Here is a 26,491-nt window from a genome sequence, read left to right as displayed (position 1 = left end):
TGTGGCGTACCAGCTAAGCCTTTTGATCAATGATGACTACATAAGTAAGTGCTAACAAACTTCGAGAGGTTTATTGAGGACAATATATCTGATTGGACTTAGTTCGAGGAGGTACTCAATATACTACCTCTTGTGAACTGTATTGACAAGTTCACTGTGAAGTGCATGTGATTTCAGGAAACAATCAGTGGGGGTGGCAGAGGAGATGGTGGTAGGGATAGAGTGGGAATGGTTGTGGGGGTAGGGTGGAGATGGTGGTAGAGGTGACAGGGGATTCGGTGGTATCGTTGGGGGCTTTAGTGGTAGTAGTTGTAGAGATAGTGGTGGTGATGGTGGTGGTGGGAGATCGGGTGTAGATGTCTACTTTATGGTAGGATCTAGTAGTTATATATATAGCGGAAGAGGAAAACAATCAAATACATATTAGCCAGAGTCAGTTGTATTCGGATTTTGCTAATCTTACAACTATAAAGGAGTAGTTTGAAGGTTCACAGTTAGGGATGGTGATGGGTATTTATGGGGACAGGGACCTTCTCCCCGTTGTCCATCCCCATTTAGGAAATTGCCTTCGTTCTTGGCCCATCTCCGTCACGGATCTCCATTTATTTCTCTCCGCGGGGGGTTGTAGATACTCGTGGGTATCCATGGATATTGACCTTTAAAAAATAAAAAAATTTCAACCATGATAAAATTTCATACAATTAAGCTAAAATGTATCAAATCAAACCTAATTCAACCACATTCAACATTACTAAACCCAATTCAACATTATTCAACTAAATTTCCAACATACAAACTAAAATAAAACAAAATAGTAAAAAAGTTTCCAACATAACAACATAATAAATCTTGGTCAACGATAATAACTCGGTGATAGTACTCCCTTCTTGTAATGATACAACTTTGAATAATTAGTTGATGCAAATTTAGATATTATGCACATCATTAATTTATTTCTAAATAAAATTGAAAAAAAAAGAATTAAACATATACTTACATCATATATATAAAGGGTATTTAAATAATTCACTCTAGTGAGAATTTTGCAGGTCCCCATAGGGCGGGTACTTCAATCCCGGCCCCATTCCCATTCCCATCCCCGTGGAGATTTAATGAGTCTCTATTTTTTTCCTCGTCGTTGGTAATTCTCACAGATACCCACGGGTTCGAGTATTTTTTGCCATCCCTATTCAGAGTTCGTTGATGAGTTATGGATGATGCTACGAGAGGAGGACGGGGAGCGTCCTAGATTACATGCTACCGAGGTTCAACCACATCTTACAATTGACTTGAATGAGCCTCCAACTAGTCCTTACTATGATCTTTTTGCATTGGATGGGATGCTGCCCTCAACATTTGGTATAGAACTCCCTTCATATTTTAGTTCTGTTCGATTCTCAGAGCACATAGCTTCAAAGACAGAGATAGATGATGATGGAGATGAAGATGAGGTACCTCTGATCCAGAGAACTGAGAGAATCAAGTGCGTAGGTGTTGCTTCACAAGGTCCTACCTCTTTTGATTATGTATTTTATACTATGTCTTTTATGACTTTTAGTATGTTGTAATATATTCTAGTATATTATTTAGTATGTTCCAATATGTTTAGTATGTTTTAGACTGTGTTTAGAAGGAAGATTGAGACTGAGAGACTGAAACTGAATTAAGTTTTTATACTGTGTTTGATATAAAATGTACTGAATTGAGTTATATCTCAGTATTATGTTTAATTTAAAATAAATATAGAGATTGAGGGGTAGATCTAAAATTTGAAAATTTAAATGCAAATATTTTTGATAAAAAATATTATTAAAATCTCAGTCTCCGTCCCAAAATTTCAGTCCCTTGTGTTTTCACTTTCTGGAGGTACTAGAGGGATTAAAATTTTAATTTCAGTCTCTGATCACCAAACATAATACTGAGTCTCAATCCCCTAAATTCAGTCTCAATCCCCTAACCAAACACTACCGTATGTATTACACCATTTTAGTTTATTGTTCAACTTCTTAGCTAACGTCGATGTCCATGAACATGGCTTCGTTGTGTTCTTAACTTATTATTGACAATTATTATGATACTTATTCTAGTTATATGTTAAATTCATCAATTCGAAATACATGATTATCATTAAAGTAGTAGTTATAGACGAAATACATGATTGTTATCATCAACATTAAAGGAAAATACATCATATTCTCGTAATAAAACTAAAAGAAAATACAATGAAAGAAATTATATGAAATAAAAGAAAAACTAAACACTTAATGACATAATACAATAAACAAAGTGATAATGAAAACAGAATAAAGTTATGCATTGTTGCCAGACGTAGAACTCAAAGTAAGTACTCGTGTGTAATTTTTCTGAGTGTGTCCATGTTAATTTGCAGAGTCTATATCGCTTTGGTCTGTTAAGAACCACCTCATTCATAATAGTTCCGTCCTTGGTGAAAGCAGGGATGACTATGAGACCATCATATGGGAGCCAAAGACCATATGGAATCGGATGATTGAATCCCATTTTATAGATTTTGAACATGATGCTAAGGCGATACACCTTATGGACATAGGTCTCCCAATTCAGACGAGAATATACACAATAAGCCTAGACAGAAGCAAACGTTCTAGGTGTATCTATTGGACCTACCACTTGCTAAATCAAATTACCATATTTCATAATATGTTAACGAGTAAATCGAATTGTCTGGATTCAATTCATTATGTACTTTATTCCTTTGTAAATCGAATTGGTCTGCTTAATTTATCATAGAAAGAAGTTTAGATTTTAAAAATGACACTCTTTCTCCTACTTTACTAAATCAAATTAGTTTAATTTGATTTATATGGATGCGAATTTTCGCACATAAATCAAATATGCTTGATCTAATTATGAATATATGCGTAAATCAAATTTGTCTAATTTAATTTACATAACTTTAATTAGAACAAACATACAACTAAACTCTATTTAGAATATCTGTATAATGTTGGTCTGCAATAATTTTTATTAAGGTAAATTGCTCTTATTATTATTAGGATTAAGTACGATTTTAGTCTATAAGATATAGGCCAAAAATTTTTTCGTCCCTAAGATTTAACTTAGCTTTAAAATCGTCCTTTGGACCAAAATATCCTTCTCCTTCTTCACAAAAATACCCAGTTTCTATTCTTCTTTTTCTTCTTCTCGAGTAGCATCTCTTCTTCCTTTTCTTTTTCTTCATCACAGCACCAGCAACAATAACAATAAAATCAAAAGTAAAACTAATGTAATAAACATAAAAAATAGAATCAGAAATACAAAGCTCAAAGAATTGATTTTGTTTTCTTAAATATACAAAATTCAGAGAAATATGATATTGTGCATTGCAGCTTGTTTTCTCTACTGATAAAGCACTAGAAGATAAAAAAAATCAGAACACAAACAATCAGAAGAACAAAACACAAAGAGATTAAAGAAATAGAAGAACAATGAAATAAAAAACGCAACAACAATGATATTAAAGAAACAAAATCAAAAGTACAAGAACAATGAAATAAGAATTAGAATCAGAAGCACAAGAACAATAAAATCAGAATCAGAAGCAAAAGAAATTAGAAGCAGAAGCAGAACGAATCAGAAACAGAATCGAAACCCTGAGAAGGACCAATGATGAGGAACAACAGTGAGGACGTGAAGCGGCGACGAGAACCAGAAAGACCAGCGGCAGCGGCAGAGCGCGACGACGACGAGGCACCCTCTTCCTCTCACTGGCCGTGCGTTTTCTCTCTCTTTTCACGAGCTCTTCGACGGTGGCAAGGCTCGCGTCTCATCTCTTCCTTGCGAGCTCTCTTTCCCTCTGATTCTTATTCCCGATGGCGACGGTGGCTCTAAATCTCGCCGGCGCCGTCCTCTCTTCTCCCTCTTCATTTTTTTCTTTTTTTTCTTCTCCTCCTCCTTCTTCCTCCTTCTCTCTCGCGATTCCCTTTTTCCTCCCGTTCTTTCTTTTTTCTTTTTTGATTTATAATTTTAATATAAAAGATAATATTAAAATTAAGTTAAATCTTAAAAATAATTTTATATGCAAACAAAATTAAAGATAAAAAAAAATTTCGGCTTATGCCTCAAAAATTAAAATCGTATTACCGTTTATTATTATTTAGATTTTGATGTATTAGTATACTACTACAGCTATTTTAAAGCATGATAATAACGTTTAGAAATTGCTGAATAAAATGTCAAAAATAACCTTACACAAAACACAAATCAAGTTAGTTGCCAACATCTTTTGCAGCTAAAGGAAGGGTAATACCGACCTTTCATATGATAATGTGGTTTCCAGTTTCGCAGAGTGTATTGTGTCAGTCCCAAAATATCTTTATCTAAAACCTTAATCTGATGTTCGACAAGAATGTGGGTCCCACATTTGCAACACAACACTAGACAGCACCAAAGTGTTGCCTTTGCACCCTTCCCTTCATATAAATACTCTTTTATACCAACACCACCATCAAGCTTTCACCTTTTTCATTCACAAACAACCCTTCAGCCGAATTCCCCTAACCCTTCTTTTCCTTCCCCTTTGAGAGCAAAAAAAATTGCAAATTTGCTTTTAAGCGGTTTTGATACCAGAAACCATGGTGGCAGATAAGGCAAAAAAACCCAAAGTGGGTCAAGGGGATGATTCTTCTGAACACATTGATGGAGAGCTTGTTCTTAACATTGAGAAATTGCAGGAATTGCAGGATGAGCTGGAAAAGGTTATACCTTTGACCACCCCATTTTTTGTTTTGTTCATGATTGCCCTTTTTGTTCCTGTTGGCTGTGTTTTGAATCTCTAGTATATTGTGTAATTGTGAACCGTACTCTTGGTTTTGGTGTCAGTTTTGATGGTGCGTTGGGGAATGAGGTTTGTTTTTGTTGGCAAGCAAATTAATTTATTTTGCTTGATGAGGTTTTATCTTCATGGTTTTGCTTTGTCATGGAATCAAGGGTGAAAGATTGCAGCTTTGATTTGTTTGGTTTACATTCCTAGAGCTGAGAGCTTTTGTTGTTAGGTTACAACTTATTATCTATGATGGAAAATTGATAGGGTATCATCAAGGGTTTGAGATGTCGAGCCTGATAGCTTTTGTAACTCTTGTTTTTTGTGGATTTTTTTATTATTATTAATATTATTTGTGTTGCTTTTCATATGCGTAGCTTGTTCTGTAGAGGTTCTTATATTTGTGAGTGTTGCTTCCGTGTGTATGCTGATTTGTATTGTTTTTGTTGGATGATATTTTTGGTTTGTAATGTGAGTCTTTAGTAATGTTGGAATTTTATAGTTATATCATTTTAAGATTGGTTTCATGTTTTGATGAAAAATGATCCAGAATCATGTGTATCTATTTGAACCTATGAATACAAGCCTTTCTAAAAGTCAGTGATTCTGAATCCATGTAGTGCTGTTACATTGAACATTAATCAAAATAAGCCCCTAAACAGTAATGATGTATTTGAGTGATTTGATTTTAAAGTGTCAGAGTATGGTTGTAGTTATACTTTATTTTTTAAAGTGATTTGATGCAGTTCCATCTAATTTGGAAGCTGCTTCAAAGTTATCATGAGTAGTAGTACATATAAGACATGTTTTTTTTTTGCTTTCTGTTTTCCAATGCTGCTTCATTAATCATAATAGTATTTCATACTCATCAGGTTAATGAGGAGGCGAGTGATAAAGTTTTGGAAGTTGAACAGAAATATAATGAAATACGCAAGCCTGTTTATGATAAGAGGAATGAAATCATCAAATCCATTCCTGACTTCTGGTTAACTGCGGTTAGTGAATATCCATGCTCGATTCATTCTTACTATAGTTTCATTTATTTTTTTTAACATAGTTGCAATAAGTTATTATTTGATTATTATGATAAATAACTCGTTTTACGTTTCACTGTGCAGTTCTTGAGTCATCCTGCACTCTGTGATCTTCTGACTGAGGAAGACCAGAAGGTTTGGCAAATGCCGTGAACCTTATTTAACATTTTAAATAGAAAGCCAGTTCCTCGAAAATTATCTTGTTTCCACTAAATTGACTTTTTTCTTTAAAAGTTGTTACAGGTTAGAGTGTATCACACTGAGATTCTTGAACAATTTCTAATACATTGACCTTTTGTATGACATAGATCTTCAAGTATTTACATTCACTTGATGTTGAAGATTTCAAAGATATGAAGTTGGGCTACTCGATCACCTTTGTAAGATTCTTCTCTCATTTTTACCTAGTTTTTATCTATTTTGTTTTTAATGATAGGATCAGTTTTGCTATTTCCTCTCAGTTTTGTTTATTTTCTGGCTTGATTCTAATAATGTAAAATTTCTAACCTTTTCAGAATTTTAAAGAGAATCCTTATTTCGAAGATACTAAGTTGACTAAAACTTTCACATTCTTTGAGGAGGGAACCACAAAGATTACTGGAACTGCCATCAAGTGGAAGGAGGGCATGGTAGCATGCTTATAACTGCATTCTTTTGACTTCCTTTCGCTTTTTCTTTTTCTGCAGTGCTGGTTATAACATTTTTTTATGGTTTGAAGGGTGCTGCTAATGGAGTTAATCACGAGACAAAAGGAAACAAACGCACACTTGCTGAGGAGAGGTAGTTCTCTAACTAAAATGTGGCATTTTGTGAGTGGAAAGTTGTGAACATGATTGGTTAGACATTAATGCAACTTGCAAGTTTTGGAAAACTATATTCGTGAAATGCTTGTGATCGTTATTAAACTTTGTTTCACATGTGATAAGGTTTAAAGTTATGTATCATGTATATCACTGTGGCTTGACACTTCATATGAGTAAGGTTAAGGGCTTATAGCACCAAGTCCCAGGGTTTATAACAAATGATTTCCATCCGTTAATACTAATATTAATAACGAATTGTATCCTTGTATTGTGTAATCAACCATTTTAAACAAAAAACAGTACTTGAAGCGTAACTCTTAGTTATTATGAATAATATCCTAAACTCTTTCATTTGTTAATTTGTATCTGATTCTCCCCCTCCCATCCTGCTCTTTTGTTTATGTAGCTTTTTCAGTTGGTTCGGCGAAACTGAGCAGAAGGACCTAGCCGAGTTTACCGATGAGGTAAATTTAAGGAGATGTGGTGTTATAATTTGTGTATAGAAACTGTGATCTGTAGCTGCCCTTGTATTTATTATTTATTATTAAAGACATAAGTGAGAATTGATGGATAATTAAATCATAGGAATAAAAAGAACAGCTATCTGTTCAAATATATGGAAATTGCATGAAAGTTAGGCAGAAGTTACATAAAATTCCTTTTACTGCTTTATTATCATTCACTTTCTGTGCATGTTGTGTTTCAGGTTGCTGAAATAATTAAAGAAGACTTATGGCCTAACCCTCTAAAGTACTTCAATAATGTAATTTTCTATATCATGCTTACTTGTCCTCTTTTTTCCAAAGAAATACGTAGTGAAATATCCAGATAGAAGTTTGTAGTATCTGTACTCATTCGTGGAGTGAATTTATTTTTGCAGGATGCCGACGAAGAGGATTCAGATTGTGAAGAAGACGCTGATGAGGTAGGCTTATGTGGATCCCCCCTCTCTCTCTCTCTCTCTCTCTCTCTCTCTCTCTCTCTCTCTCTCTCAATAATAATAATAATAATAATAATAATAATAATAATAATAATAATAATAATAACTTGAAAATAGGTAGACTTAGGAGTTTCATTATAGACTTGGTATCAGCTTTTATGATGCATTATCTCATAGAACCTTGTACACGTTTCGAAGCTATTGTTTGGAGGTGCAAGCATTTATATGATTTTTATGTTATTGGCATTGTGTTGCTGCACCTAAGGCTCTAGTTGTCTTTCTTCTTCAGTGATCCTTCCCTATTTTCTTCTTCGACTGGCAAAGGCTATGTGCGACTTTTTTCGGGAATGAAAAAGGGAAATTCCTTGGTAAATGACCTAGTAGGAGTGAACCTTCTTAAGAAAACATGAATGCACTTTCTTTCATTCTAAGAAAACATACACGTGGGCACGTGGCCTTTACTTCTGTCGTCTATGACCATATAACCGGCCACTTCTGAATTTCAGTTAGTGCTACGCGATATAAAATCTAGGCGATATATGTATGATTATGCAATCATAGAAAACCTAGTTTATTTAATTTGATGATGAAGTCATGCGCCGTGAACCACTCACCATTATGCGTAATTACATATTTGATTTAGCATCCTCTCCAAGCAATGAAGCAAATAGAGGTAGTTTTTGAGACTAATCATCTTGGATATTATGCTTGCTCAGGAAAACGGAGATGACGACGATGGCGATGATGAAGAAGATGATAACAAGGAAGATAGCTAAGCCTTTTCTCGGTTGGCAGAAAACAAAATGGTTCCGTGTTCTCCGGTTAGTATCGATGAGCCTGGTTGGTTGGGAAGAGTTATATTTGTAGAAGGGTAGCTACTTTGTAGCTTGACACTGATAGAGGTTTTAGTTTTAGGTTTTTTCCTTTGGGGTGTTGAATCCTTAGGTTTGTTACTTAGCTTTTTGGACATTTCCATGCTTCTATTGTAGGTTCTCAATCTTATCCTTACCATATGATTATAACCTATGAAACTCTTATTAGATGACTTTGTTCTTTATAAAATGTGATTATACCTTAATTTTCATTTGCATTATTTTGTTACTGATGTTGTTTGTATGATGATGATGATGATGACAAATATGAATGACATTTTGTTCCTTGAAATAATGCATCTCTAAATGGCATGTTCATTACCATGAAATGACTAATTAGGTGATCAATTTCAATTAGTTAAGTTGAACCATGTATGGTGAATGATAACTATTAAATATATAATGTCAAATAGCTCTTTCTTTGGTATATTGTCACGCATGTTGAAGAACCTAAGTTCTACAAAAGATTGTGTATAATCTAGCAATCCATAAACTCGTGCTGAAAAGTGGAAACTATTTAGAACAGTAGTATTAAGTTTGAACTAATTTCAATGGAGTAGTCACCAACTCTTGTTTTTTAACTATTTACTTTTTATAAATTTTCATTAGATCTTATTATTAGAAATTTGATTAATTAATCCGGTTCGACTTGTAAAAGTTCCAAATGGGGTTTAGGGTTTTCATCTTTTGAATACAAAACAATTGCTTATTTACCCCTCTTAACAAACTTCGATGGTTATTATGGGTTGGTTTCTATTTTCCCTTGAAAAACAAGTATTACTTTCAGTATACACCAGCTATGTCATCATTTAAATAAAATGTCATCATTTAAATAAAAAACTTAATGGTAAACTTAGGGATGGCAAAACTTTTCGAGACGCTGGATTCCCGTGGGAACTGCCTTGAATGGAGATCCAACTGTGAGGAATTTTTTCTGCGGGACGGGGGACGAAATTCTCCCGAGACAGGCGCTAGGACCCGAGTAGGGATTCCTGCCCCCATCCTGCTAATTCCCAAAATTCATAAATTTACTTAATTGTCCTTAATTTGTTTCTCATATATGTTTTTTAGTCATTTCATATGCCATATATATATATATAGAGACTTAAAATTCCTAATTCTCATTTACATAACCCTTCTTTAATTCATAGATTTCTAGCGTTGTCCATATTCCATCCAACCTCTCTGCAGCCACCCCCTTGTCACTCTCCTGTCTTACCGCATTGTCACCCCTCACCGTTCCATCACCTTCATTGTGTTGTTCTCTATATTTGTGGTGTTCCTTTCTACAACTATGTCGTCATGTCTATTCTTTTCTCTGCTGCTGCATTCTCCACCTTGTCTTCTGCTTTGTGTTCTGGCTCGCCATGGCATTCCCCACTGCGTCATTTTGAAAGTCACCATCTTGTCGTTTAGACTTTTTGTATAAAATCTTGCTATTTTGTATAGGATTGATACTTTCAGTTCTATTCTTATGAAAATTAATAATTAGTTAGAACTATCAAAGAGATGGAGAATGTGGTCCCCCGCAAGAAATGGGGTCCTATGAAAAATGGAGATGAGGAGTAATATTCTTTCACGGTGGGGAATGGGGACGGAGACGGAGACGGGAATGGAGAGCAGGGAGGCATCCTCTGCTCCTGCTCTACTCTGTTGACATTCCTAGGTAAACTATCGTCAACATATTTTAAAATGTGACGAAAATACATTTTTTTTATAAATAGAAAATGAGTTTTGTTTGACAAATAATTTATGCATTTGATTTAAATTTTTGTAAAAAATTTGGATAAATATTTAGAAAGGACATGTAAAAGTCCGGAATAAAATTTGATTATTACAATGGACATGTAAAAAATCAGAATGAAGTTACTAAATTTTAAAGAGTTAGAATGGACATGTAAAAAACTAAAACGAAGTAACTAAATTTTAAGAGTGAAAGTCTATTTTTCTAATTATATTTGTTAAAAAGGGTATTAAAAATCAATCTTTAAAACCCTTTTGAAAAATATATATACAATATTTGGATGTTTTTATCATGTTTCCGAATCTTTTAAAAATTTATTTATCATTTACATCTTTTAAAATTATTATTCTCGATCATATAATTTTTTGAATATCCTTTTAGTAGCTTCAAAAAAAAAAAGGTTCTTGGAACGGTAATGCTTCTTCATCTGATTAACAGGCCAAAATACACTATTACATGGGTGAATGTAATAAGCACAATTTCACAGCATACAAGAAACGATTTTTGGGCTCGTGATGAACTCCACTTATTTTCTATGAAATAATGGATAACGGAAATTGGGCTTCTATTGTGGATAATATGTGGCCCAAAAATAAAGTTCACCCCTCTGTAAAACAAAGAAGCTAATGCTTGAGCCCAAAACAAAAAAAAAGCTAATAGATGATGCACAATCTGAACATAACAAAACTAACCAATTTGGGTTGGTCGAGTACTCAGTTTACTCGTCTGTTTAAGCAAGTGCCAGGAGTTTGAATTCTACTTTGTGCATGCAGTAACTTATTGGCCAGCGACCTTTAAATGGAGCTCAAATCCGTGACAAATTAATACATTTCTTTCTTTATTAACACGTAACTCAACAATTAAAATTAAGGAAATGATAATTAGAAGCTGCTTTATTTTCTAATGTATTAAGCATTTACATCAACAGCATCAATTTGTTTCTAAGGAAATTTAATACTACTCAATTGATATCACCTTTTATGATCATAATAAGCTACACACACACACTCTATTCATCATTAATTTGTCTCAAATCATGCTTGTTTCGTGCATTTATATCGGTGGCGGAGGAAGAGTGAGAAATTAAAAAGTATGAACGTATAAATTATGATAATTACTTTTTTTTAGACATGTTTGGACTTTGGATTATATTACTTTTATGAAATATACACAACACCCCCCCCCCCCCTTCTCCCACGGAAAAAGGTCTTGAAACTTATGATGGCAAACAGTGTGACACATTCATTAGATTACTTTGCAAATTTTTAAAAGCTTGGACTTGAAATAAATAATGTTAGGCAAGTTTCCTTCAAATTAAAGTAACTAAATTACGGAACTAATGCGCGCATGCATTAGTATGAGAATGAAGTTGTGGCAACGCTTATGGAAGTGCCTTAGAAAACTAATTAACCCCTTTTTTGTTCTCTTTTTGGGCTATTATGATTATTGTTCATCATGCATGCGCTCCAACAGTATTGGAACTTCCAACTTCTTAGCAGATTTTGAATTTTTTTTAATTATTTCTAGAAGGTCATCATTACCCTACTTAGCCGCTTTTTAGCGGTGAACAGAAAAATGTCGGTAAATATAATTTAATACCATATTATATATTATAACCAAGGTTCTGAAAACCGGACCGGACCGGCCAGTTCGACCGGTTTAACCGCGAACCGGTGATGCAAACGGTCCGGTCCCCTTCTTAAAACCGTGCCAGAAAAAATCGCTAAAAAACTGGCAAATCGGCTAAAAACCGGCCGGTTGGACCGAACCGGTGACCGGCCAGTTCTGCTAAACGACGCCATTTTATTGTAAAAATTAAAAAATAAAAAACTCACCCGACCCGACCCGCTCGTGGAGCACGGAGCACCCCATCCCCCCTTCCCCCCTCGACCCCCATTCACGCATTCATTCATGATTCATCTCACAGTGAGTGAATCAGTGAACCCTAGCCGCCGTGAACCCTAGCCGCCCAGTCGCCCTCCTTCGTCGCCGCGGTCTCGGGTCGTCAGCCACCGCCGTCGCCTGGTCTTCAGCCCTAGTAACCCTCCATCGTCGCCTGGTTCCCTGGCCAGTAGCCCTCCATCTCCATCGTCTTCATCTTCTGAACACCAGCAGGCAGTAGCTCGCATCGTCTTCATCGTCGCGCGGTCCTCAACAGTCAACACCAGTAGCCCTCCATCGACGCCAGGTGAGTGACTCGTCCTCTGCTCGTCTTCTTTGTTCTTTGCCTCTGCTCATCTTCTCTAGTATAAGAAGCATGAAATTGATACTCTGAACTTCCTCTGTGAACTACTGAACTTAGATTTCTGTTTAATTTTCTGTGAACTTCCTATGTGAACTTCGAGTATCTGTGAACTTCCTCTGCTCATCTTCTTCCTTCTTCGTTCCTCTGCTCAATAGCATGAGAAATAAATAATCTGTTTTGTAAATAAGCTGTAATTTGTTGCTCAATTTCTGTTCGTTCCTCTGCTCAAATTTGTTACTCTGTTTTGTAAATAAGCTGTAATTTGTTGCTCAATTTCTGTTTGTTTCTTTGCTAATAAGCTGAAATTTGTTAATGTTCATTATGTAGGCAGAATTGTGTAGACAAAATTGGTAATGTTCATTGTGTAGGCAGAATTGTGTGGCTGTTCATAGTGTAGATAGAATTGTGTGGCTGTTCATTGTGTAGGCAGAATTGTATAGGCAAAAATTTGTTGCTCAATTTCTGCTCAAATTTCTGTTAATGTTCATTGTGTAGGCAGAATTGTTAGGATTCATTGCTGTGGCTGTTTTTAATTTCATATATGTTTTATTCATTTGCAAGGTTATTTTTGGTTGGTTTTTTATTTAATTTGATAATGGTGTTTATGATTGGGGTTATCTGGTTTTCATTCTTTTTGAATTTGAAAATTCCTCCTACTTTAAACTGCTTATGCTGCTTTTCACTGTTTCTGGTGTGTAACTTGTATACTTCTGCATGATTCTCTTTTGATTCCACACAAAGTTGATGAAAAAACTGATTTTGTTATCTGGGGTAATCTTATTCTGTTTCTATCTATGTTTTCCTGCTAATGGAACATTCTAGTCGAGTTGTTTAGTGATCAGAATGTTATTCCTTCTTAGCTTCATGGAATGAAAGAGAAACTACATTGCATCAGAGTCAGAGGAATCAAAAACCATTAATTAATTTATATATTATTCATTTTAGTTTTATGATTCTATCAACTTGGTTGTGTACTTATTCTTCTTATTCAGCATAGGAATTTAGCTGTGTACTTATTCTTCTACATTGGCATGTTCATCTTCACTTTGCAATAACAAAAAGCTTCTCATTTGATGATCTATTAACTACCTCATTTTCTCGTACCATTCCTTTTGTTATGGCTTTAGCTGAAAAAATTGGAGAGGCTGGATGACGAGACATTGATACCTCAGAAGACATCTTGAGGTTTTGATGATTGATAACTCTTTATGTTGACATTTAATATTTGATATTTCTTTATACTATTTAACTTGAGTTTGTATATTAATAAGATTATATGAATTTGATTGATGACATTAAATGTAGTTTTTTAAATTTGAAAACTATTTTAATATTTATATTATACTATAATATTATTTTAGGATGTTTATTTATAATTTATTTATTATTTTATTTTAAAACGGTTTTTCCGGTTGAACCACTGGTTAGACCGGTTGGACCAGTAAACCAGTGAACCAGTAGCTAGAGCGGTTTGATGACCGGTCCGGTTTTCCGAACCTTGATTATAACTTTAGAGTTTGTTTAGGTGAGTTTTTAGAAAAAGATTTTTTTTGAGTTATTTTTTGTTTTAAAGATTTTATGAAAAAGTAAAAGTAATTTTATGTTTGGTATTTCATGCAAAAAGATCTTTTTATCTATCGATTATGTTTGGGTATAACAATATAAAAGTACTTTTTTGTTTATTTATTACATGAAAATATTTTTTTAGTATTTTTATTTTTATTATACTAAAAAAAAATTTTTATCAACATAATAATACCCAAACAAATACTTAGTATAAAACAGTTTTATACGTATATTTAATTATATAATTTTATATTAATAAAAATAAATATTTTTATATTCATTACGATAATAATCTTCAAAATGAATCGGTATAATTGAATAATTATATAAAATAGTTTAATTATTAATATACCAAAATCAAATTATTATAATATTTGGCACTTGGAACAAAGATGAAAGAGAATTTCGACCATGACTACGAAAAAGTTGTTATCTTCTTAAAAGGAATATATTATTGTTTTTATTTTTGTATATTTTAAATATAAATAAATAATTCAAAATAAAAAAATACTTAATGTTAATGATTTATCCACAAGTTTTTTTTTTTTTGGGTCGGTCAATTTATCCACACAAGTCTTATGGTATCATTATTGCAAGGTCTGTTCTTGTTTCTGCACTAGAACGTGCACTGGTAATAAATAAGCATAGTAGCATCTAATGTTGGTGCGTGTGATTTTACCACGTTAAAAACGAAGACATGATTTTAATATTGGCTGTCTGAATATAATAGAAAAATAATGAGATCAATGATTCATTTTTCTTGTTATTTTTGTTACTTAAATTATTTTTTTATTAATAATAAATATAAATTTATTTATTATATTTTTTTAATAAAAACATATAAAAATACATAATATATAAGATATAATAACTCAACAAATAAAAACACAGGAGTATCTTGAAAAATCCAAAGGGAATACTAATTCCAAATTTCCAACCTTCATTGTTTATGAAGAAAGAACTCACTCAGCAAGGGAAGTGAAAAAAAAAAAAGAACCTTCAAAAAAATGGTAGTTCACAAACAGAATGAAGCTTTGGAATGGCATTTATATATAAAAAATAATCTAGGTAATATTTTTTTAATTTTTAAATCTTCATTTGATTTTTAAAATTTTTATTTATACAATATTAAATTATTTTTTAAATTAATAAAAATAAAATTCTAAATTTTGTAGTCATAAGATTTTTGATATTAGGTTAAAAAATTATTTATTTTAACAATTTAAACAATGAGGTAATTAAGACAAATGAATAATTATGTTATTTTATTTTTTTTATTTCTATGGTAATTTTTAGCCGAACACATTAAGAATTAATATTTGTCATGAATTGAAATTCCATTCAAAAGTTGCTGCATATACAATAAAATTCAATTTTTAATATTTATTTAATGGAATGAATTGACCAACATGTATGAATTTATGATATTTTTAATTTGACATGTGTAGTCTTTGATATAATATATAAACTCTTACCATTTTAAATTTTTTATTATTATTAAACAGCTAAGATTTATCGAACCTCTCATAAAAATTATAATAATTCTCTAATTGTGCTCCATATATATACGGGAAGAAAATTCAATGCATAAATCCATTAATTTATGGACAAACTGAAAAAAAAAATTGAATAATTAAACAATACAATTTTTTAGATTTTAAATATGTAACTTTGAAGGTTTAATTATATTTATTTATTTATTTTTGTTATTTCCTAACAGAACTAAAAGCACAACAGGCAATATATATGAGAGATGATTTATCATCTTAATATATTTTTAAAACACACACATCCTCTTGATTGTATAATAATCTCCATCACCTATAAAAACCTGTTTTTCTAATAAATAGCAAAGCAACTAGTACCCTTAACCTATCATCTCTACTAATAATAGCCTATGGATCAATTAATTATTGTATAATAATTAATAAACTTGATAGAAACATCTTCCAAATAAAATAGACATGTTTATATTGCAATTTTTTTTTTGTTATTTCCCTGTGGTACAGGTCTAAATATAAGCTCCTGATATTATCAATAGGATAAGGTGTTAGGAGATAAAATATTGAATTGTTTATTACCTAGTTAGTATTAAGTAATTGAGTAGTACAATTTAGTACACAAACATGTTTGTTGAAGAATTAGTGAACATATAATAGAAAATATACAATTGCCGGTTGTTGGCTTTTTTTTTTTTAATGCGAAGAATCTAATATATAAGAAAGCAGAAGAGGCAATGAAGTTGAAAAGAGACGAAGAAATTAAGCTAAACTCAAAAGGTAAGAGATATTTTATACTTATAAATTATTTTTAAAAGTTTTTTTTTAGATTTGTTATACAAATGTTTATGTCCAAAAATAATCGATGAGAAGTGAACATTCATAAATAAACGATAGATCTAATAATATTAGCTTGTGTTAAAGATATAACTATTTATGCTACTTTATTTTTTCTGTCAACGTAAATTAAAAAATAATAATTTTATAATATAATATTAAAATTTTGTGTCCGAAAAATATAAAATTTAATTCTTGAGGAATCTTAAAAGAGAAAAAATATGATAAAACAAATAAAAATAAAAAAATTATACAAAAAATTAAATAAATCTAAAATAAATTGTTTAAAATTTTTTTCATCAAGTTTAAATTTTTTTAAAAAATAGATTTTTATATTATATTAAAATGAAGTTAAATAAATTTAATTTAACTTTAATTAAAAGTTAATTAAAAAATAAAAAAATGTGTTATATTTATAAATTATATCCTTCAAAAAATGTAAGATTTTTATGATAATGTTATATTTATAAATTTTGCATGTGATTAAAGCTTAGGGCATTCTTGGCCATACCTCACGCACTTCTGTCTCTAATCTCTATTAAGGATCAACTTCAACAATTATTTATATATACATAGAAATAGAATAATACAAGTCTAAGCTCTTCAGATTTAGAATAATGATAAATACCATTCTTTTTCTTTTAATAAATTTCATAAAACTCGAATCCATATTAATGTTATAGATAGAGTTTGATTATGTTCAAAAATATTGTTTGTACATTAAAATTAATCATTAAAATTAATTATTAATGTATTTGTATATAAATATATATAATTTAATTTATTTTTAATATGTATTTATATTTTAACATATATTTTATACTAATAATTAATTTTAATAACTGATTTTAATGTATATATAACATAACTGATTATTAATTACTTGTATTAGGTACATATTATTATATATAAATATATGGAAATTGATGTAGTAGAAAATGGTATTATCATATAAGAGTAAGGTTAGATAACTATTTTTTTTAAATTAATATTAACTAATTTTTTATACTTTTTTATTATATAAATAATTTTTTTATAACTAATTAACTCTAATTAAATTGGTTTAATAATTTATAAGTACAACAAAAATTATCCATATACAAAGAAACGTGTGAGATCACACAGAGGTTTTATCTTATTATTTTGCTAATATTGTTCCTCTATCTTCCTTTTCTTCATATTATTCTCTTCTCCGTAGTTTTTTCATCTCAACTTATTTCTTCTTTTTCTTTTTATGTTTTGTATTACTATAAAATAATTTATGTATCTTCTTATACTTCTCTTTAAAAATAAAAAATTTTATTAAACAAATCAGCTTTTAAGTTAGATTGTATAAAAATATAACAAAACAAGCATAGAAGAAAAAAAATAAAAATTTTAGTTAAAAAATACATAGATTATTTTGAAGTATGCAAATTTTTTTCTTCTTTTTTTCTTTTTCAATACGTTTTTTTTCTATTTTTATATTTTATTATTGATACAAAATTATTTATGTATCTTCATATACTTTTTTTAAATAGAGGATTTTATTTAAATAAAATAAATTTTAAGTTGAACTATACAAAAATATGTCAAAGAATATTATAGAAGAACAAAAATTTTATTTAAAAAACACAAAAATTATTTCAAAATGTGCGTGTATTTTATCTTCTTCTTCTTCTTTTTTTCTCTCAACACGTTTTTCTTTTTCATCAGTTCTGTTATTATTGCAAAATTGGTGTGTTTCTCTTAAAAATATAGAAGATTTCATTCAAATAAATTAATTTTTAATTATACAAAAACATATATAACAAATAAATACAACATAACAAAATATTAAAATTTTAGTTGAAAAATACAGAAATTCTTTTGAAAAGGTACATATTTTTATATGAATGATATAGAATACTAATACAAAAATTTGAGTCAAAAGATACAAAAATGTTAATTGAATAACACAAATTATTTTAAACTGTACAAATTTTATAAGAATATTTTAAACGAAACATTTTAAATTTTATAGGAACCTAATAAATTAAAAATGATATTTACATATATAAATGGAAATAAAAATTACAAATTTAATTAACAAGAATAATAAAAATCGAAAAACTTATTTGAAATTTCAATGTTTGCAAGTTTCTATATAAGAATCCAAACATAATATAAATTAGTAAATTGCGTGTGACACCCTTTATTAATGCAAGAAATTCTTAAGTGTCTCTAGAGTAGGGGTTTATTTGGGCGTCATCCGTTATTGTCATCCGTTATTATCTTGATAAAAAAAGATATTTTTTTAATAAATAATATATATTTTTTATTTTTTAGTATGTTTGATAAATTTTTAATAGTAAAAGTAAAAACACTAAAAAAATAAAGAATATCTTTTTAAAAAAGTTATAATTTACATCTTTTTTTAAATTTTTTAAAAATATTTTTCATATAATAAATAAATAAATAAAGTACTTTTATATCGTTATACTCAAATATAATTGATAAATAATTTTTTTTTGAATAAAATATCTAAACATAAAATTACTTTTACTTTTTCATAAAATCTTTTAAAAAAAATAATTCCAAAAAAGAGAACCTCACTCAAACAAGCCTAAGCCATCAATCAGTGTTGTCTTGATCAATTAATTGTCTTTCTTAACGACATTATAAGTCTATTATTATTATCTTTAATTTAATTTTTAATACATTAATAAAATAAAAATTAATCTAAAATTGGCAAAATAAATAGTGATACACAACAAAATTTCCTTTAATGCTGATATGCCTCCGCAACTCAAGTAATCTGCATTTTTTCCCTCATAAAAAGTAACATATTCATACATGAAATATGATAGCTACTAATAAACTTTCCTGATTTGATTGTTTGAATCAACCCATACATCATGTTCTACCGACCAAACTTAGCTACCTATAAAAAAAACTACTATATATATGGTATAAATTTAGAAGTTTAAATTTATAGATTAACTTCATTTACTCGAGTGGTAAGTTCATTCGTCTGTTTAAGTGTCGAGGGTTTGAATTTTATTTTGTACATACAATAATATTCATTAGTCAACAATAAATCTTTAAATGGGACTCAGATCTACAGCAAATTAGTCCTTGACATGTTGGATTAAGAAATATTATAAAAAATTAAACAAAAATAAAACTAAAATTAAAACTAAAATTAATAAATTTAATTATATATTAGTAATAATTTGGTTTTCTAAATGCATTAATTGCAAGCATGATTTTGAAAAAAAAAAAAAAAAAAAACTCCGTGACTCTTGTGGGCAAGTGTGTTTTGGAGTAGGATCAGATTCACATGGAATTCTGTGATTTGCGGAGAAAATTTAGATGCAGCCCTGAATTGGAGAGAATCTGTTATTTTATGATCACATGCTGCTGCTTACAGAAACATGCACATGAAGGCCCACTCTGTTATCTTAAAAGCAAACACACTCTTCCTAATGCACTTAAGATTAAACCCCAAATTCGGAACACAAGGCAAGAGCATAAAACCTAGCTCTGCTTTCTCTCTCTCTCCTAAACAACATTAATCAAGTTTTCTAAATGTATTTGAGCCAATTTTTTCTTTTGAACTTTTGGTTTTCTATGGTATTTGTGACATTCTAACAAGCGAAGAACTAATTCACTGCGCAGTACTAAATTATATTTAAAAATTTATTGTTGACCAATAAATTAGTGCATGCATAAAATAAAATTTAAATTTTTAACACTTAATTAAACTAATTAATAAACTAATCAATAGATCAACTGGACATAAGACACTGAATTAAGTAGCAAGATATCAAATCCGATCATATTTTGCCAAACTAGGTAGGAGTTGGGTACAATAAATCTCTCCCTAATCTTTTGTGGATTCACTATAAATAATTGGGAAAACAATCTACCTTAGGTGATGTCATTTTTTTTTCTCCTAATCTTTATACTTTTTAGATTTTCACTGATTTGATGGTAGAGTTTTTTTTTACGGTTATTATCTCTATCCAGCCATGAATTATTTTTTGAATTTGCTTAAGTTTTTTATATTTCTTTTATATATATATATATATATATATATATATATATATATATATATATATATATATATATAACTTATTAAAGATCGAACTCTAATTAAACTCTTTGAATATAAATATTTTGATATTATATCATGATCATTCTTCTCCTAAAAACTTAATATGATCAAAAGAGACACTAAACAAAAATTAAGTGAAGAAATAAGAGAGTCGAATACATAAATGAAATACAAAATATATATTTTATCATAAAATTACGAACTTAATTACATTTCAGGCAACTGTTTAATATGTAGTATTATAATTAGTTTAGAATATAAATATGTTAAAAATAATTGAAAATTTTTTGCAATTTTTTTATCAATAAACATCTTATTTAAATTAAGAAATTTTTTGCCACTCCTTATAAAATATAATTTTTTTTTTCAAAAATTAGATTGACATATGTTTATATGTGTAAAAATAAATGAATGAAACTGACATATATTTCTTTTATTCTTATTTTACATATATATATAGCATGAGATTGTTCTTAATCTTAAAATTGAATCTTTTAAATTTTATTAATCATTTCACAATTCAATTTGAAATTGAAAAAATTAGTATTTTATCTAAATTTGAAAATATAATAACTAATTATTTTTAATTTTCATTTAATATTTTCAATTATCATACTATTATAATACTTTTCGTACTAACAAAAAATAATAATATTTTTTTAAATTAATATAATTATTTATTTGATTAAATCAAAATAATTCTTTAGTAAAGGTTAAAACACTCGTTAGTGTGTGACATCGTAGATCCAATACTAAGCGAATAATAAATTAGTTATACTAAATTTACTAATCAAAGTTGGCGTCTAACTAATAATATTCTTTAATGACCTAATAGTATGAAGAAATATATTTTTACTAAGAACTCGAAAAGAATAAAGTATAATTTATTCTATCTTTTCAGCTCTTAGTTAGCCTTTAGAATATAGTTTAATTGTTAAACTCTAACTTGTTATCATTATTATAATAAACTGTGAATAATCTAAGAAACTTATTTCTTTATTCATTCAATCTTTTTGGCCAAAATTTTATTTCTCTTAATAATTATAATCATAGCATTTAAACTTTTTATCGAAGATTGACGAATTTTTTATTGATTAATTATTAATTTTATAAGTATTTATATTATACTTAATATCTATTTGACTAGATCCTAGGACAATACAAAATAATAACAACAATTTATTTGACATATAATAAATAAAATTGTAATCATACTAATTTTTCTACTTTTTATACGTTAAACATATAATCAAAATAACCTAGGTGATTTTTTTTTAAATTCAATAATTATGATGGTATTATTATTTTTATATATAAGTATCAAACTTAAAATAAGAGGAGTAGGATAGCAAGAGTCTTATAACATATATTAAAATTAGGCCAAAGCAATTTAGCCATGAGTTAATATATATATATATATATATATATATATATATATATATATATATATATATATATATATATATATATATATATATGATAAGACATATGCTCTTTTTAATTTTATAATTAAATTTTTAATAATATAAAAAATATTAGAGTTAATAGAATATTTTTTTATAAATTAAAAATATTTATAATTAAAAATTTAATATTTTTACTATAAAAATAATTTAATTACAAAATTAAAACTAAAATAATAAAAAGACGAATTAAAAAAAATATATAAAAATCTAATTGTAAACCTTTTAAATATTCCAGACCATCAAAATATTTCCACCAATCAACAATTTTTTCTCTAACCCTATTTTACATCTTGTCCTACATTAAATATAACTCAGGTGTATCATGCATACATAGAATACAATTCCACCAACTTAACATTTCCATCCACAATTCTCATGATTTTTATGTGAGAAAAATAGATTCTTTATAATTTTAACTTTAGAGTGGCAAAAAGGGCATAGTACCTCAATGAATTTTAAAATATCCAGTCTATAAATAAAGTCTCTCCTTAATATTCAATCTTTAGATATAGAGAGGCCATGCAATTATCTCTGATCTAGGAGCTAGGGACAGTCTTTTTCATAATTTTGACACTTCTTCGAAAATGGAATTCACCATCTCCAAATTCTCCTTTCCTTGTACCTGTAAGGAAGATTGCTTAGGATCAAAGATCCAAAAGAAGCATTGCATGGTCAATAATGTTCATTAATTCATCAACTTGTACATTTTCCTAATTTAGTAAGAATCTATTCCCCTTTAATAAGGATCATTTCACTCACTTCCATTACTCCACACCACTCCCTATCTATAATACAAGAATTTTGTTGACTCCACAAATCACCATGGAAAAGTCTATTTAATTAATGAACCAATCCAAGTGGGTCTTACATTCCTTAGTACGCAGGTCTTGTTTCTATATATGATATCTCTCTATGGCACCTTGAACCACTCCTAGAAAACTGATTATTAATTTATTATAGACGAATTTATACACAGATAGATTTTTAATTATCGAAAAATTTTGTCCATTAATAAAAGTCTCATAGAAAATTATTTATTGACAAATTTTTTCCATTTAAAAAAAATCACTACTAAATGTTCGCCGTTATCTGTCAATTTTCTTGTAACGTACTCAAATAACTTTAATGTTTTTTGGCTATTTTGGATGCGTTTTCTTATTTTATATAAAGAAATATTCTATTCAAAATTGCACTTTTTTTTTTTAGTGAGAATTGTTTTTATAGTTTTATTATTTTATGAATGACCCTTTTAGACATTTTGATTTTTGAATATGCTCATATAGTAGATCGGGAGACATGCACTTAAAAACTGATTTATTGAATATCAACTTGTTGGGCTTAGATAAGACACTCATTTTCCATTCCGCTAATCTCTCATTAACTTTTTCTATTATTGGTTTCCAAGTACGTAGCTACACATAAGTGACGAAATTTTCTAATAGAAAGCAAGTGTGTTGGGATGTGGAACAAAGGAAAGATATAATGAAAGAAATGGATTTGGATTCTACGTTTCACATTGATTAAGAAAAACTCTTATTCAATTCTGTAAGTACTTTCTTACTTTATCATATATATATTTATTTGTAAAGAATCTTAACTCAAAGAAAGTGTAGTGCATATGTTCTCCAAATTAAGAAGATTTATCAAAAAATAAAATAAAAAGAATGAAGAAAAGAAAGCAAATGTGAAAAAGAATTATCAAAACCTTGATCTCGTTATTTTTTATACGTTTGTATGATGATATGTTTTGAAAACAGATGAAGGGAAGAAAAAGTCTTTTGAGCATATTATTTAAAATTAACTGTGAAGAAATTAAAATAATTAAAAACTGTTAAATATATTTTATATTTAATTAATTATTTAATATAATATATGTCTAGTTATATTTTAACTGTTATTTTTATATAAAGTTATTTTTTTAAAAAATAGTTATTTTATTTAGATAATTTAATTTTGGTACATTATTAATATAAAAGAATTTATTTTACATGTATATCTAATTATATAATAAAATATCAGCAAAAAAGTTATATTTTACTTCAACTGTATGTATAAATAGTCATATAAAAGAATTAATATAATTGTATAAATTAAAATTCTAAAACGTTTTTATTGCATCAAAATTATTCTCTTTATTTGGAATGAAAAAGTTTCTTTTATTTAATAAAAACTAACTAGTTAACCTATAAAGTTTCCAAAAATAGTCGGTTTTGAACTCCTACCAAAGAATAACAGAAACTTCTTAATTTTTTTATTCCGATTCACTTCTTAATTCTTCAAAACAAGCTTCATATTTTTTTTTTATTTATACCTAATAAACTTATCCATGGTAATATTACGTCACATTACTTGATATATAGATATAGTATTATATAACTTGTACTTGACATTATCAACAATAGCAGTGATGATGGAAATAATGGTGTGGTGTCACAGTGTAGCGTTAATGTCATGAAAATATGGCACAATGGGTCACAATGTTGGTTGTGGTGGTGGCGCTGCAAAGATGTCATGATGATGGCATTCCAAATGCTAGCAATTGTGACCGTGGTTGTGGTTGTGGTTGCGATTGTGATTGTAGCTGTTCACAATGGGTGTTAATATGGTGCTTGTGGGAGATGAGAATGCATAGGGGTGGTGTTGAAGCCACATTCATGGTTTATTTAGTATTAATTAGTACAGTGATGAAGAATCAAGACTAATGTTTTTGTTACGTAAATTAATTTTTAGTTAATTAATTAATTTTATGTGAAATTGATAGTTAAAAATTTATTTAATAATTTTTAGTTATTAATTTCATATCAAGTTAACTGTATTTGAGTTTTCACTACCCGTGTGCTATACTAATAAAAAAAATATTTTTTATATAAAAATTTAATAAATCTACCTATAAAAAATTAAAATTAATGTTATATCTATAAAAAAAATAAATTAGATTGATAAAATAATCTAAATCTTCAAATATTATACAAAATTCCTAAACTATCTTAACCTAATCTAAAATTTAAATTTATTGCTTTATCCTGTTAGGAAAAAAAATCCCACTTTAATGGGGAAAAAAATCGTCGGCATTACTCTTTTTTGTTTAGCTTGTGTTCTTTTCCTCCACATCAGTGATTACCAATCAATGAATATGAAGCTCCAGGTCTAACATTGTTTCACCACCACAAGCACCATATATTCCTCATTTTCTTCACCGCCTCTTCAACTTCCAAGGCTTTGTCGACTCCGGTAGGAGAAAATGATTTATGTTTGGTTGGTGATGGATGAGGTATGAGGAAGGAAAAGGAGACAAGTGAAAGAGAAAGAGATGCTGAGGATCTTTTTTCCCTCTAAGCTCTAACAGTGTAAAACAAGAAATTGGAAGTGGGTTAGAATTGGAAATTTAGATTAGGTTAGGGCAACTTGAGGATTTGGATAGTTTTATTGATGGGAATTTATTTTTTATGATTATAACATTAGTTTCAAATTTTTCGTAGGTAAATTTATTAGCGTCTAAATCTTTTTTATAATAAAAAATGGTATTTATTCTGTATATATAAAAATATATAGAATATTTTTTTATTTTTTAAATAAAAATATATATAATAATTTTTGTTATAAAAATTTTATAGTGAACTAAATTTAAAACTTAATTATTTTTAATATTAAAAATAATGAAATCAATGAGTCATAATAATTTTACTTATTTTCAAAATATAATAATTACTCATTAATAATAATATATAGTTTGTGATTAAATTCAAGTATTTATTAATTCTATTTTTTTTAATTTTTTAAAATAATATTAGTGGTTAAATTTGTAGACATTTTTACTTCATTCATGAGTAAAATTTTTAAATCTTTTTAAACAAGTTCAATCTAATATGAGATAAATTTTATCCTTGAATTACTTTTTTAATTATCATAACAAAAGAAATTATTATAAAAAATATTTTTTATTAAAATCTACCTAACAAAAACTATTTTATACTTTAATATCATATTTATTCTTAGAATTAATCAAATAAATATGATTAAATATTATTATTTGTTAAAATTTACTAACATATTTAGAATTAACAACTGTTTATGATTCAAAATTTAAAATTTAAGATAATCTAAATAATTAAAAAAAATAATTGATGTTAACTGAAAAAAATTAATTATTTAATATTATTCTTGAAAATAATATGACAACTATGATCAAAACAGTTCAACTTTAGAGCTAATTTTTTTAGTTAATATTAATTAATTTTTTAAAATTATTTTTTATTATAAATTTTAAATTTTAAATTTTAAATCTTAAATATTAAATTTTAACTATAAATCTTTTAAAAAAATATTTTTTTATATTTATTATTCTAATAAAAATTATCATAGATTTTGTCCAATTACCAAATTATCATCCGATTTTAATAATTTATAAATACTTGTTTTCAAAAGAAGAAAATTATAATTACTAAAGCGGGCATAAAGAAAACAGCAAACAAACGAAAAATCTCAAAAAATTATCACTAGTTCTTGAAAATGGTTTCTATCTAGTTATATATTTTAAAAATAAACATATAATTAGTAGTTTCTTTATATAACTTTTAATTATTTATAAATAAAAATAAATGATTAT

General features: G+C 28.4%; 1 protein-coding gene and 1 long non-coding RNA gene across 2 annotated transcripts; both read left to right on the top strand.

The window, feature by feature from the left end:
- Positions 1 to 4,388: 4,388 nt before the first annotated feature.
- On the top strand, positions 4,389 to 8,656 carry LOC112797774 (NAP1-related protein 2). Its single transcript, XM_025840858.3, has 10 exons — positions 4,389 to 4,736; positions 5,674 to 5,796; positions 5,920 to 5,970; positions 6,144 to 6,215; positions 6,351 to 6,464; positions 6,554 to 6,615; positions 7,045 to 7,102; positions 7,345 to 7,401; positions 7,519 to 7,563; positions 8,295 to 8,656. The coding sequence occupies exons 1-10, from the start codon at positions 4,614 to 4,616 to the stop codon at positions 8,352 to 8,354; spliced, it is 765 nt and encodes a 254-aa protein (XP_025696643.1). The 5' UTR covers positions 4,389 to 4,613; the 3' UTR covers positions 8,355 to 8,656.
- A 3,436-nt stretch (positions 8,657 to 12,092) lies between these two features.
- On the top strand, positions 12,093 to 13,783 carry LOC140184362 (uncharacterized). Its single transcript, XR_011880819.1, has 2 exons — positions 12,093 to 12,382; positions 13,567 to 13,783. It is a non-coding gene; the product is annotated as an uncharacterized lncRNA (long non-coding RNA).
- Positions 13,784 to 26,491: the final 12,708 nt, after the last annotated feature.

Source organism: Arachis hypogaea, chromosome 4, assembly GCF_003086295.3.
Source record: "Arachis hypogaea cultivar Tifrunner chromosome 4, arahy.Tifrunner.gnm2.J5K5, whole genome shotgun sequence".
In the NCBI taxonomy this organism is placed as follows: Eukaryota; Viridiplantae; Streptophyta; class Magnoliopsida; order Fabales; family Fabaceae; genus Arachis; species Arachis hypogaea.
The sequence above is the reverse complement of the archived record's forward strand: the minus strand, read 5'-3'. Positions and strand labels throughout refer to the sequence as shown.